This window comes from Chrysochloris asiatica, unplaced genomic scaffold (assembly GCF_000296735.1).
Source record: "Chrysochloris asiatica unplaced genomic scaffold, ChrAsi1.0 scaffold00062, whole genome shotgun sequence".
NCBI lineage: Eukaryota > Metazoa > Chordata > Mammalia > Afrosoricida > Chrysochloridae > Chrysochloris > Chrysochloris asiatica.
The window spans coordinates 4,352,526-4,368,533 of NW_006408580.1; the positions used below are offsets into that span (position 1 = coordinate 4,352,526).

A 16,008-nucleotide genomic window follows, 5' to 3' on the forward strand; every position below is an offset into this window, starting at 1 on the left:
CTGCAGCACCACACAAGGACTCACCTCCCCCCCAAAAAAAATTCAAGCTAGCATGCCTAAAATCAATTTCTAAAGCTGAAAATCTTAAACTAATGATAAGTTTATATTCAAGAAACTTCTTTGCTTAAAAAGTAGATATATTAATGGTGGCTGTTATGTGCCGTGGAGTCGGTTCCGACTCATAGTGACCCTGTATAGGGTTTCCGAGGCTGTAAATCTTTAAAGGAGCAGAAAGCCTCATCTTTCTCCTGTGGAACAGCTGGTAGTTTTGAACTGCTGACCTTGAGGTTAGCAGCCCGACTTGTAGCCACTATGCTACCAGAGCTTCTTAGATAAATTAACAGTTGATATACAGCAATGAGCATGCAAAAGAATGCAATTTAGTTTTAAGTTATTAAGCAACTAAAAGTTCAATCATAGTAACTAGAAGCTACTACGTAAATTATATGAAAAATTAAAAAATAAAATGTATATTTAATCCACAGCACTTAACAACATTATAAACGTATCAATTAAATATCCTCCTAGTTGGTAACAACTCACAGTGACCCTGTGTATAAGGTTTCTGAGGAGCGACTTTTGGATTTGAACCATACACCTAGTGGTTAGTAGTCCAGTGCTTATCCTACAATGCCATACCAGGATTCCTTATTAAAATGTTGTTGCTGTTTAGTGTCATCAGTGTTCCAACTCAGCGACCTTGTATAGGGTTTCCGAGGAGCAGCTGGTGAATTTGAACCACTGATCTTGTGGTTCAAACTGACCTTTCAGTTCAGTGTATTATCCTGTAGCGCCACACCAAGACTCCTTATTACAATGTTGCTGTTAAGTGTCATCAAGTTGGTTCTGACTCACAGCGACCCTGTATAGGGTTTCCCAGAAGCAGAGGGTGAGCTTTAACCTTGCAGTTCAAACTGACTTTGCAGTCCAGCGCATTAACATGCAGCACCACACCAGGACTCTCCCAATTATAATTTTGTTGTTGCTAAGTGCCGTCAAGTCAGTTCCAACCCATAGCGACCCTGTATGAGGTTTCCAAGGAACAACTGGTGAGCTTGAACCACTGAAGTTGCAGTTAAAACTGACTTTATAGTCCAGTGCATTAAACCACAGCGCCACACCAGGACTCCCTTTATTATAATTTGTTGTTGTTGTTGTTAAGTGCCATCGAGTCGGGTCCGACCCATAGCGACCCTGTACAGGGTTTCCGAGGGTGTAAATCCTTACGGGAGTAGAAAGCCTCATCTTTCTCCCGCGGAGCGGCTGGTAGTTTCGAACCGCTGACCTTAAGGTTCGCAGCCCAATTCGTAACCACTACGCTAAAAGGAACCATTTTATTACTTCTCTATCTGCAAGTCAAGGTACTTTAATCAGTGTCTGGTTTTCAACAACTTACTCAGTTGTTGTTGTTAAGTGCCGCCAAGTTGGTTCTGATTCATAGCGACCCTATATAGGGGTTCTAAGGAGCGGATGGTGGTTTGAACCACCAACCTTGCAATTAGCAGCTTAATGCTTATACTAGAGCACCACGCCAAGTAATCGTCAATAATTCATATATATTTACTTTCATATCTTAAGTGATGCCTTTTTAATCAAAAACAAGTACTAAAGTAAACTCTTTCAAAACTGCAATGCAAATTAAAACAGATTTATAATCCGCCCCCACACACACACCAAAAGCTAAAAGGTGGTTATACCATACAAATCTACAAGGGTGAGTCAGATATTATCTACACTCTAGTAATATTAAAATGCCCATCCACGGCTGATGGGAAACACTGAGCATGCATATGAAATGATTCCATCGAATCGACAAAGTGACAGTGGATTAAGTGGAAAATCATTTGAAAATCAGCCATGGCTCTATGAAATAATCCACTACAGACTTGGATTTTGAAATTTTGTGCAAGATGAGTACCAAAATAACTCATGAAAGAACATAAACAGAAGTGTTTGGATGACATCTGCAAACAAAATTTAGACTGATACTCAATGGAAGGTAGAAGTTACTTTAAAAAAATCCTTACTGGTGACGAAACATGGATTCATCACTAGGAGTCTGAGCATAAATGACAAAGTATGGAATGGAAACATCCTCAATCACTGACCAAGAAAAAGTTCAAAAGTCAACCATCAGCTAGAAAATTGACACTTACAGTTTTCTGGGATTCTTAAGGGCCAGTAGGGGAACACTAGAGGGAAAAAGGTTTAACAATCAACAGTGCTCATTATAGTGAGATGCTCACTGAAGAACTGAAGCCTAAACTTGGGATTAAATGCAAAGGACTGCTACCCAAGGGCATTGTGACAATGCATATCGCCACACCTCTGCCCATACTGTTGACACTGCAAAAACTCCCTTTTGAGGTGTTAAAGCAACCTCCCTATAATCCTGGATCTTGCTCCATGGGACTTTCACTTATTTGGTGCCTGAATGGAGCCCTTCAAGTACGAAGATTCACTTCTGATGAAGTGAAGACAATGGTGCATTCATGGCTCCCAGAGAATATAAAAGCTTGTTGACAGGTGGACAAAGTGCATTGAAAATCAAGAAGACTGTGTGGAAAAATGATTGTCTTTTCTAAAAACTGATTAAAATAAAATAAATTCTACAGTCAGGTAATGGATAATTTTTGTCTCACCCTATTTGTTAGCGAATTTTTATTACAACTGAAAAAAAAAAAAAAAAAAGGTTTGTGTACGCCAGCATTAAGAAAGGCTCTTTTATAATTACAGTCTGTGGTGAATGTGGCAATTGATGTGCTGGGCTGCAAAACGAATGGCTGGAGGTCTGAGCCCACTCAGAGAAACCTGAAAAGAAAAGCCTGGTGATCTACTAAAGAAAACCAGACACTGAAAACACTATAAAGTACAGTTCTACTCTAATACACATGGGATCACCATTAAGTTCGAATAGACTCAAAGGCAATCAAAAACAATTAACAACAAAAAAACCCAGAGGTAGAAGCGCCCCAGTTGTAGTGATCATGTAGTGTGATGGTTAAGGTAATGCGTCAACTTGGCTATGGCAGAATTCTCAGTGATTTGACAGGTATTGTGTCATCATCCTCCATTTTGTGATCTGATGTGAGCCATCATTTGAAACAGAAGTTTCCTTAGGGGTGTGACTTGTATCCATACATATATATATTCTGGAGAAGTGCACCTTCTCTCCATCCTGTATTGAATATGCCTGTACATATACACGTCTGTGTATATATATATACATACATACACACACACATACATATCAGCAGTTCAGAACTACCAGCCATTCAGCGAGAGAAAGATGAGGATTTCTGCCCCCATAAAGATTTACAGCCTCAGACACCCTTCTAGAGGGTCGCTGTGAGTTGGACCCGACTCAGTGGCACACACCACCAAGAAATGCACCTTCTCTCCATCCTGCATCCAACATGTCACCCCTTTGGTTCTTGGGGCACGAGGCAGCAGCAGCCCACAGATTTAGGACTCACAAGCCTCCACAATTGCATGAGCAATATCTTGATAACTCAATCTAATCAATCTTATTTACCTATATCCCTGTCTACCTACCTACCTACCTACATGTCTTGATGGCACTTTACAACAACCTACATGTCACTGGTTTTGTTCCTCGAATCAGGGGTGGGAAACCTCATCTCAGTTGTCCTACAACCTCCGCCGGCTCTTTGAACCTGAGCTAGTGACCTGTTCTATTGCACATCTGCCTGCTGGACCTGCCCACTTAGTGTACCTGGAAAATTGGATGCCCACCGGAGGACCCTGTACACCTTTTCCAGTCACTCCATCTTGTGTGTTCCACACTACCAGTTCTGCAGCTTGCTTGCCCAAACCTTGGTCGACTGTCGCCCTGCTGCCGCCCCCGTTCCAGTACTGAGTTCCTGCTCTCTGCCTTGACTTGGGATTCCTGCCTTCTGGAGCTGTCCACCGATCTTGATTTACCTGGCCTGCTCTTGAGACTCTCCTATCCCTAGAAATTGTGAGCCATTTCCTGAAATTTTGCTAGGATGAGAAGTATAGAGAAGCTGAAAGGCTGGTTCTACTTATAATAGATCAAGTGGTAAAAGAGATGCGCTCAAGGCTAAATAATCATGGCTCAAGCACCACATAAAAAACCTCTCCGTTTCCACTTGTGCCCTGAAACAACAAGGTCGGTGGTTCAAGCTTAACAGCCGCTCCTCGAAAACCCTATACAGGGTCACTATGAGTCAGAAACGACTATGAGTCAGAAACAACTACCACTGAACATTCAGTCTTGCACAGAGGCTTATTGTTGTTAAGTTCCAGTCAGATCTGCCTTACAGCGATCCTATGTACAACAGAAACACTACCTGGGTCTTGTGCCAACCTTACAATCTTTGCTCTGTTGAGTTCATTGTTGCAGCCACTGTCAATCCATCTCCTTGAAGGTCTTCCTCTTTTTCCCCTCTCTACTTTTCCAAGCATGATGTCCTTCTCCAGAGAAATGTAACTGATAATATGTCCAAAGTACATGAGACAAAGTCTTGTATTATTCCTTGATTTAAAGGAGTATTCTAGCTGTATTTCTTCCAAGACAGATTTGTTTGTTCTTCTGGCAGTCCAAGGTATAGTCAATATTCTTCACCAATACCACAGTTCAAAGGCAAACTTTCTTCTTCAGTCTTATTTATTCACCAGATTTCACATGCATATGAGATAATTAAGATACCAAAGCTTGAGTCAAGCCCAACTTAGTACTCCAAGTGAAATCTACGCTCTTTTAACACTTTAAGGAGGTTTTTGCAGCAGATATGCCCAATGCAACATGTTACTTATTTTATTTCTTGACTGCTGCTTCCAGGGATGTTGACTGTGGATCCAAATAAAATGAAATAATTGATACCTTGAATCTTTTCTCTGTTTATCATGATGTTGTTTATTGGTCAAGTTGTAAGGATTTTTGGTTCCATCATGTTGAGGTTTAATCCATACTGATCTTCATCAGTAACTACTTGAAGGTCTCTTCACTTTTAGCAAGCAAAGTTTTGTCATGCATATCGCAGATTATTAATAAACCTCCCACCTCCAAGCCTTCCCTAGTCCAGTTTCTTGGATTATTTACTCACCATATAGATTGAATAAGTATGATAGAAGGATACAACCCTGATGCACACCTTTCCTGATTTTAAAGCATGCAGAATTTCTTTTCTGTATTCGAAAGTCTATGTACAAGTTCCACATGAGCACAATTATGTGTTTTGGAATTCCCATTCTTTGCAACATTATTCACAATTTGTTATGATCCAGTCTAATGCCTTTGCAAAGTCAATAAAACACAGGTAAACATATTTCTGGTATTCTGTTTTCAACCAAGATCGATCTGACATCACTCATTCCACCCCTGAATCCGGCTTGAATTTCTGGTAGTTTCCTGTTAATGTACATCTGCAACCATTTTTAAATAATCTTCAGCAAAATTTTACTCACATGTGACACTGTTCAATAATTTCTGCATTGTTGGATCACCTTTCTTTGGAATGCGAACAAATATGGATATTTTCTAGTCGGGTGGCGATGTAACTATCTTCTAAAATTTCTTGGCATACATGAGTGAGTGCTTCCAGAGATACAATAAATTTTTCAAACACCTCAACTGGCATTCCTTCAATTCCTGGAGTCTTGTTTTCCACTATTGCCTTCAGAGCATCTTGGACTTCTCCCTTTACTACCACTATGTTATGCCAACTGACCACAATGTCCTGCGAGACTATGGTTCTGAACCCCACAAGCCCAACACATCATTCCCTCAAGGTGTTTGGTAATGTCTATGAAATTTTTACAATTTTGCCCCCTGTATGCACCACCAAATTCATGTAATGTTTGCAGCAAAAATAAATGCCCATGTATAAATAACCTGTCAAATCTTTATATATTTGTGGGTATACTCTCACTCTCCTTCCCACACCCATTTAGCCTGTATCTATTCATGTATCTACCTGTAGATCACTGCTATTGCAGATTGTTTATATAACTGTATTTACCTTACTCCTTTTAACTCTTGCATTCCTCCCTGTGTCTTCTCCCTGCCTTCATCATTCTTCTGTCAACCTCCCTCATTGTATACTGTCTTCTCTGTCACTCCAGTTAACATGTCTGCCCTTTAGTCAATGCTTGAACTTCTTTCAAGACCATCGGTTCTTAATCATATGCTACCTAATGAAATGGTTCAACATCAACCAATTCTTTTTGGTATAGTGACTCTTTGTATCCTTTCCATCTTCTTAGATGCTTCCTGCATATTTCAATTATTTTGTCCATGGAAGTCCTCAATATTTCAACTTGAGGCTTGAATTTTTTCTTCAGTTTTTTCAGCTTGAGAAATCCCTAGTGTGTTCTTCACTTTTGGTTTTCTAACTACAAGTCTTTTCACATTTCATTATAATACAGAGACCTTGTGGCCTGTAAACTGAGGGTTCTTTTGCTAGAATTATGTTTTACATGGACAGCAAATTTCCAAACTGAAATTACAAGAGTATTTACTGAAAATGTCAGCAATTAAGGGAGCCAGGGAATTAGATGTGATAAAGAAGAAAATAATAGATACCATACTTTACAATCATAACAAAGGCTCTCACTATTAACTACAAATTGAAACTTTAACAATGTAATTGGTACTGCAACAAAAATCTTCCATTATCCTTTCAACAATGCTTTCATATTCAAAGACACTGAAGCACAAAAATCTCATCCTCTCTTACCTACTACTCTAGCATTGCACTCCTTTCTCCTGTGTAAATGGATCCCCCTTTACTCAATCTTTCCATTAACTTCCACTGTTATTTATACCACCATTATCAAATTAAAAACAAAAAACAAACAAACAAAAAAAAACCACTATTAATTACATTTGCTCTTCAGCTACCATCTTGTTCTCTCCTTTCCACTTATATCATGGTCTATGGGAATGGCACCCAATGGAATTAAGCAGTGTGCTTCCAAGTTCTCTCTTCTCATTTTATCCTGAAGGAAACTGCAATTAATTAGACATTTGTTCCTACCAATCCACTGAAATTGCATTTATTCAAAGGTCAGTAATTATTTTCTATAAAGGGTACGGTAGTAAATATCTCATACAGTCTGTCATGCAGTCTTCGTTTTTTCATTAAACAGTCCTTTTTAAAAGGAAAAAAACTGCTTTTAACTGCAATGTCACCAAATGTCTCAGATGGTCAATTCCCAGTCCTCACCTTACTTGATTATCAGCATTTGATACATACTTTGATCACACCCTTCTTGACAGACTCTCTTCAATTGGCTTCCAGGACATCACTCACAGTCTCCTGAATGTCCTCCTACCTCTCAGGGCGCTCCTCTTCTAATCTTCTTTGCAAATTCTTCAATTTTCCAACCTATTACATGGAATGCCTCAAAAGTCAGTCCTCAGTTTGCTTGTTTTCTCTATTCTCACCCCTTGGTAGTATCATCTGGTCTTATTGGTGTTTCCAGTTGGCCTGGTTAGCTTTCACTCTTCTTTCTTACAGTGCAATCCTTTCAGTTAATCCTGTTAATTCTGCTGTGTTAAGTGTTGTCCAGTTGGTTCTAACTCATAGCGACCCTGTATAGTTTCTAAGGAACCACTGACCTTGCAGTTAGCAGCCCAGTGCTTATCCTACAGCACCACACCAGAACTCCCTTGTTAGTTCTACTTTCAAAATATACCCAGAAGCTGACCAGTTCTACAGCTGCCACTCTGGGTCTAGCCTCTACCATCTCTGAACCTAGATTACAGCAATAATCTCCAGATCATTCCATTTACACCGTTGCCACCTAACAGTCTATCAAGAGAATACCAGAAAGGACTAAATGAAAAACTATGCCATTCGTCCATTAATAACCCACCTATAATTTTCCATTTAATTCACAGTAAAATCTGATGTTTTTACAATAAAATACATGACTGATCAAGGTTAGCTACTCTGTTTCCATCTTCATATTAGTACAACTTTCCTTTTGTAATGCCCTTTATTCCACAGCACTAACCACATCATCAAAATCTATAAATATTGCTTATATGCTAATTATCTGCTTACTTATACCAAGTAAGAACATTTTTTATGCTAATATACCCCCAGAGCCTCTAATAGGACATGTAAACAAGTTTGAAAAAAACTTCATGGACAAACAGAATTAAGAAGTAGTGGACTTTTTCCAAGAACTTTTTGAAGTCTCTTTGAATAGTGGGCGCTCAGTCTTTCTTTAAGAATGAATAAACTATTTAGATATGATGATGATCTCACCAAAGCTAGTATTTAAAGAGTAATTTAAGTCTTAGAAATAGAACTTACCTATTTTACCCATGATTCAATGCGAACCAGCAATAAGTCAAATATTTTTACAACAGACCAATAAAAATGATTTGGGAATATTTTCTGAGAACTTTTAAAAATGTTTACTTTTTTGACCATTCATCTCCACTTCTGAATATCCACCCCATGGAAATAATACATTAAAAAAAAAAAAAAAGTTTTCAAAATCTAAACAAAAGTACGCACATATTCACAGAAGAATAATTAGCTTAGATGTTAAATGTCTAAAAACAGTGTAACAACTGAATTTAATATGGCATGTAATTTTTTCGGAACCGACTCGATGGCACTTAACAACAACAACAACAACAATGTTCATAAAAGGAGCTCCGGTAGGGTAGTGGTTACGAATCGGGCTATGAACCGCAGGGTCAGCAGTTTAAAACTACCAGCAGGAAAAAGATGAGGCTTTCTGCTCCTGTAAAGATTTACAGCCTTGGAAACCTGTACAGGGTCGCTATGAGTTGGAACCGACTCCATGGAACATATCAACAATGTTTATAAAAGCCAATCCTGTTTTTCAAAATTTTTAGTGGTTCTAATTGCCTTCAAAACAAATTAGGCTCTTTCTTACCTCCTTAAGCTTCTTTTTTCACCCTTTCACCGTCATTCTGTACTCAATAAACAATTTACTGGCTTTCTCCCTCTCCAAATTCTCTAGTTTCTGGTAACTCGAACATCTTGGTTAGGCCCTTCTAGTATTTTTCCACTGAAGTTATACTTTGTAGTAATTTATGGTACCTTTTAACAAATGGTCTTTTGTTTCTACTTGAGTGAATAACTAGAACTTAGTCTTGGTGTGGTTGTAGGATAAGAACTGGACTACTAATCACAAAGTTGACAGTTTAAATCTACAATCTATTCTTTGGAAACTCTGTACCAGTTCCTTAGGAGTTGGAATCTACTCAACAGCACTTTAACAACAACAAAATTAATATCTGATCTTGTTGTTGTTATTAAATACCTGACCTTAAATAGGCAGAAATTAAGTAACATTACATAATTGTGCTTATGATGACACTTTTATAAAGGGGCATTGAGAATGTTACAATTTATTTTCTTCTTCCTTTACAGATTTTTCAAAATTTTCTCTTTCTCTGTGTAAATTTTACAGAGGAAAAGGAAACAACACTATTGTACACACACATACATACAAACACTCTTTCTCTTTCATGAGGGAACTTCAGAAAGTTCATGGAAAATAGAATTAAAAGAAAATGAATTTTTACATGAATTTTTTTAAAGCCCCTCCTCATGTGTATGCATGTATACCCATATATACATACAAATATATTGAATCACAATGTAGCAACAGTTTGCAGTATGCATAAAATTCTTATAAAAACAAACGATTCCTCAAACTTTTATTTCTTCTTCTCTCAAAATGCCCAGACAAAATTAAGACAAATTATAATGGGAAAGGAGTCCTGAAGTGGCATGTAGAATAAGCACTGTACTGCTACTCACAAGGTCAGCAGTTTAAACCCACTAGTCGTTCCTCAGAAACTCTATACAGGGTCACTATGAGTCGGAACTGACTCAATGGCACTTAGCAGCAACAACAACAACATAATGGAAAAAGCCAATAAGGCAACTAGTCTTTCTATTACCTGAGTGGAGTTAGATAGTTGGTTTTTCCACGGCTCCTCTGCGCTGCTGGTCAGGTTTGTGCGGTTATGAGGTAGAGTGAGTGCGTTTCGCTGCAGGTAAGGCACGTTTCCATTACTTCCACTTCCTGTTATGTGATTATTGCCTATCAAAATAGTGTCTGTACTCCCCAGTGTTCTGGATGTGTTACAGGGAATGTGGCCTGCAGAAAAGGGTCCATTGGCCAAAGGTTGCCCAGGGCAAGCAGGGCGGATTCCAGGTTGAGAGACACTAGGCACTCTGGTCAGAGCAAGCTGAGGCTGCTGGCCAGAGACAGAGTTTATAGGCAGTGATGAGTCAGTTGTTGGCCCATTAGGAATTCCAGTAGATCGTACCTGTGCAACTCCTGTTTGTCTCATCTACAGAAAACAAACGAAAAGTAAATGCTGCTTATGTGGTCGATAGGAAAGAGAATCAGAATAGAATGTAGAATCAGGGAATCTCTGATTTTAGCCTAACATTTAATTTCTCTAGGTTGGAAACTACACACATAAAAATAAGATAATTGTGTCTGTTCATTTTTAGATAAGCTTCTAGGGAAAAGCAGAAATCTGTTTGACAGTTTAAAGAAATACCATTTTAATAATAATGAAGTAGCTGAAAATAATGAAAAAAAAAAAAATCAGGATGTTATAGGTCTTTATCCCATCAAAAAATGGGATTTCAATTTCATTATTACACTTATGCCAGAGCCTCCAAATTAAAACAAACAACAGAAACCTTGCCTTGGTTTAGAATAGCTTGTTAAGTATTAAATAATGCAAATAAAACCTTAGAGTACATGTGGAATAGTATGCAATAATAAAATACCAAGTGTGATGTTCAAAATCAAATTTACAGTGTTTTTTTTTTTTTTTTTTTTAACTTTCTGTCCATTACTAGTATTTTAAGAATCATAAATTATTAAATTCCACCAAATAAAGGTAGAAAGCAAAAGTGGACAGGAATATACTCTAAAATGATGTGCCACTTAATAAATAAAATATTCAAATTGCTAACAAATTTTAGGGGGAAAAAAAGCTATATATACACATGGTGTTGCTGCATAAAGACAAACTGACTTTCCAGCTGTTCCAGCATCAGTTTCTGAGCTGGAATGAAATTTTTTCTATTTGAATGAAGCTGTTCCAAGTGCTAGAAGAAGAAAAATGGAGAATATAGTCAAAGACACAGCTAAGAAACAAGCTCTCGACTCCAAGCAACCTTTTCCTGATGCAGCTGGATAAGGAACCTCTGTCTGGTCAAAAACACGAATTCCTGACCTAGAGTAATCAGCTCCAAGAAGAAGTCCTTTAACGATTCTGAGGAAAGCAAGAAAGAACTAAACATACATCTGAAGAAGTTTACTGCAACGCGATCTTTGAGATAAAATGGGCATAAAATTTTACTCATTAATTAAAAAAAAAACAAAAAAAACTATTTTTCACATAGAAAGCCTTAAAGCTTAAAAATGCATCATGAAAAGCATGCTCAAAGCAGCACACTTTGAAAACAACCTGAAAGTCCAAAATTAAGAAATTGGTTAAATGAAAACACAGCGCCTATGTAAAGAAATATGATATAGCTATAAAAGAACAAGGAAGTTCTGTATATACTGATATGAAAAGGTATGTAAGATGAATTGTTAACAGTAAATATAGCATTCTACCACTTGTGTGTAAAACAGGAAAATAATTGAAAGAAGTATGGTGCATATTTGCTTACACATACACAACAGGTCTCTCAAAAGGTACTTAAGAAACTAATAGCACTGGCTGTCTGTTAGGAAGAACATTGAATGGGTAGGGGCAGGAGTTGGAAGGAGACTACACCCTATTTACCCAAAGTTCATACTTTACATTTTGAACCATGTGAATGTATTAACTCTTTAAAAAAGTAAAAAACAAAAATGAATTTTTCTTGCTCTGATAAATGTGGGCTCATTTTACTTATGTGGATATTAACTGATTTACTGCCATTCAGCTTCAAAGACAAATACTCAAGAAAGTTAAAAATTTACCTCTGCTCCTTTTTAATAGAATAAACAATCTGTTAAAAGCATATTATCATACATACCTGCAATTTCTGTGGTGTCAAACACCATGAATGAGCTTGTTGCTGTACTGGAGGATGTGACACAGCATGGCCACTACTCCAATTATCAGAAGTATTCTGAGGAAAATTGATAAGAAAATTAAAGAATATTTGGTTAAAGTTCATAAGAGATTAACAATAATGACCAATTGAGGTCAAATGACTATGAATTAGAATATTTATATATAAAATGAATGTTTTAACATTAAATTGCTTTAAAAAGTAATTTAAAATAATTTAACATGCATATTAAACTCAGAAAATTATAAATAAAAAATGTACTGAAATTGTAATAAGCCACCCAAAAAGGCCCACCCCTAAGCTGTGGCCCAAATGGCTAACCTAAAAATCATACTGTCCACTAGTTTCAACATTCAATTTATTTTAATGTCAGGAGAAAGTGATAATGAAAAGTGTACTGAAATCTTAACAGCAGGGAGATGAATAAAATGATTTTGATGAATGCAAATTTACCTCCACCTTTTATATTTAATATGATGCTAAGAGTCTGGGATGGAAAAACTCAAACCTTTCACTCTTTGATGTCCACAGATTTAAATAAAAGGATAGGAGATGTTCAAACTGCACAATTTCAGGGCAGTTGAAGCTTGGTTTTTGATTGGAATGCTCTATTTCTCTAAAATATATACCTTTGTTGGACTAGATGTTCTTTTCCTCTTGGCAGGACTGGACAGGTCATCTACTTGGCTAGAAGGAATCATGTGTAGTGGCAAGGATTGCTGTGAAATTGGTGTTTGACTGAGGCCTAATACAGGTTCAGTATTTGGATGATGAGGTTTACATGCCTAAGAATCACAGAAGGAAGACAAAAATAGGGTTCTATATATTCTTAATTCATTCCTTCAAATCATAAAACTTTACAAGCTGCATACTTTCAAAAACTATGTGGACATTGCTGATTGCAACTACTAAAAATCAAAATCAAATGAATCATCAATGGAGGAATGTGTACCTTCCTTTGAAAAAGTTGCTTTCAAAATTAAGCCACTGAAGCATTTTATTTTAAAGAAATCTCTTCCAAAATCATGAAAATCCACAAAGGTTCTAAGTTGGTACCCCAAAATTTCTTCCCATATCGGAGGGAGTTTTATTTTGATCTAGAATCCCTTTGCAATCACATCAAAAGGCTTTTCATTAATAAAAGCCTCTTGGGCTTAGTAAAATAAGCTTGACCACTACAGATCGAAAAGAACCCTTAAAGCTGGGCACCTGCAGAACATAACCCAACTTCTCACCTGCTGTGCTGTGTTCATGGCACCCTGCCTGGAGGTAAGCTCTGCGGGGATTGGTAGGCTCCATGCCTCCTCAATACTAGGAAGTAATTTAGTTTTATTCTGTAGACTACCTTGTGGAAGGTTACACAACTGAGCCTAGGAAAAATTATGTAAAAAGCAAATTTAACACAAGCCTATTTGAGTAAGAGCAAGTCCACTAAATCTTCCTAAATGCTATAGCTAATTGCTTTTAAAAGATAAGAGAGTCTAAATTTGGGGTTTTAGAAAGACACTAAGTATAAAAAGGGTAACCAGAACATAAACCTTTGTGAGAATCAGAACAAATTTGAGCTCTGTTTTCAGAGTCTCATAGCTGTCTTCTCCTCATGAAACTTCAAGCAAGAGTGAAAGACAGTGTTTGTGTTCTTTTTTCTAAAATGCTATGACAACTTAAAAATGTAGACAGTACATAGAAAAAAATATGTAAATTAATATGCATCAACAGAGTAAATGTGCAAAAGAGCATCTTTTAAATTTGGCATATCTTAAGTAAAATGAAAAGAAAAAGAATATTACAAGCTATGGTATGCTTACAAAATATGGAAACAAATTATAGACATCAAAGACAACTAGACAAACTTTCCAGCCACCCTCCTCCTGCCTGAATGTTATGGGGAAGCATGTGCCTGTAAAACATGTCTATCTTAAAATTTTACCTGTAAATACTTAATCCGTGCTGCAAGTGCAGAGGTATTACTACAATTTTTGCTTCTCGTAGCATTTAAGTAGCATTTAATGGCATCCTGAGGCTGGTTGCAGGATTCATAGAGAGTGCCAAGGTCCATCCAGGCTGCAGCATGGCCATGGTCTAATTGTACAGCACAAATATAAGCCTGTAAAGCATCCATTGGTTGATTTTGCTGCTGATAGAGCACACTGGAATGAGAATTTAAGAAAAATAAGTTGACTATGAAGAACTGTGCAGTTTTATAACATATTACTTTGTATGTGATGTAATCATCTGTGTATTAATTATAATACCATTTTATTATACAAAGTCTTACCCTATTGAACACCATGTATCTGCACTTGCTTCTGATTTATCAATAGACTGCCTGTAAGATATAAAGGCATCCTGAACTTTCCCAATACTTGAATAGCACCTGAAGGGGGGGGAGGGGGGGAGGGGAAGAGAAAAAAAAAAAAAAATCAAGAAAATTCCATTACTACTGAAATTGATGTAATTTGTTTGATAAAAGGATGGAATATTGGAATATCACAGTGCAAAAAAAAAAAAAAAAAAAAAACCCACACAAAGTAAAACATAAAAACTCACAAGTATTAAAAGCTAATATATTTGTACATGTTAAATAATAACATACACTATAATTTTGTTATTAGTTGTCTTCCAGTAGGCTCCCACTCATGGGGACCTTATGTATAACAGAATGACATCTTGCCCAGTCCTATGACATCTCTTCATCTTTGATATGCCTGAACCCATTATTTGAGATTGTGTCATTCCATTTAATTTGAGGGTTTTCCTAGTTTTCGCTGACCCTACACTTTACCAAGCATGTACCAAACATGTCCCTCTCAAGCTATTTATCTAAGTAGCCCTAAAATAAACTATATTATAGTCTGTCTGTCATAGGCGCTAAAGCATGCTACGTTAATAAACTTTTTAAAGAGTCCCTATCACTTCACTATTATAATATTGACTTGAACACATACACCAGTCTATTTACATAGCTTGATCTCTGATTTCTTACATATGAAGACCATAGAATTAAAACAAAACAAAACACCATATGTTGGTGTTACAGACTGAATTATATTCTTCCTAAAAGATATAACAAAGTCTTAATCCTGTAGTTGTGAATGTGAAGTTGTTAAAAAAATAGGATCTTTGATGATGTTATCAGTTAGCTTTTACTGTAGTCTGGTAGTTCCTAATGCTATATGACTGGTGTCCTTATAAAAGAGAAACAGATAAGAAAGACAGAAATATGTTGCAGTTGCAAGCTAAAAAAATGCCTGGAACTACCAAAAGCTAGGCAAAGGCACAGAATAGATTCTCCCTCATAGCCTCAGAAGAAATTAACATGACTGACACCCTGATCGTGGACTCTCAGTCCAGTACTTTAAAACAATAAATTGTATGTTCATATAAACTTGTCGACCATACATAAATGTATGTTCATATACACTTAGGGTACTAATACAATTTGTAATATGTACTGAAACAGATGTCAATTCTTCTTTTCTAAATAGCAACAATAAAAACACTAATTCATTAATTCACAATAAAATACAAGTCAAGGAAATAGTTAAATATTTAACTAACTACTGAAAATAATATAAAATAGGATAAGTGCAGTATTTTATGGCTAGTAACAGTAGAAAAGTAGGATAAAGTTTTAAGGACCGCCTTCACAGATAACAGAATAACTGGTAAAATTATAAAATTCTGAAATTATATTCTTAGCAAAAAAGACATAACCAAAAGTACAGTCTCATCTTCAAGGAAGTTACAATTAAATTGAGGATTGAAGACATTATTATAAATGCTATAAACAAGTAACAAATGGTTGAGTACAGACAATAAGTGGTTTCAGAGATTAGGGTTGTTGTTGGTAAGTGCCGTCAAGTCGATTTTGATTTATAGCTACCATGTATAGGATTCCCATGGAGCAGCTGGTGGGTTTGAACCACAGACCTTG

General features: G+C 36.8%; 1 protein-coding gene across 9 annotated transcripts in view; it reads right to left on the reverse strand.

Annotated features, from left to right (window-relative positions):
• Nucleotides 1–16,008, reverse strand: part of KDM6A (lysine (K)-specific demethylase 6A) — a 298,541-nt gene that overhangs the window by 68,962 nt on the left and 213,571 nt on the right. For 2 of the 9 annotated variants that reach the window (XM_006864247.1, XM_006864245.1), the window contains exons 11-16: nt 14,350–14,448; nt 14,002–14,221; nt 13,307–13,441; nt 12,033–12,128; nt 11,010–11,111; nt 9,941–10,336 (exon numbers count right to left, since the gene is read on the reverse strand). In XM_006864247.1, coding sequence (XP_006864309.1) covers nt 9,941–10,336; nt 11,010–11,111; nt 12,033–12,128; nt 13,307–13,441; nt 14,002–14,221; nt 14,350–14,448 — 1,048 coding nt within the window. Of the gene's footprint in view, nt 1–9,940; nt 10,337–11,009; nt 11,112–12,032; nt 12,129–12,700; nt 12,857–13,306; nt 13,442–14,001; nt 14,222–14,349; nt 14,449–16,008 lie in introns of all 9 variants that reach the window. The other 7 variants (XM_006864249.1, XM_006864251.1, XM_006864243.1 and 4 more) reach the window with 6 other exon arrangements.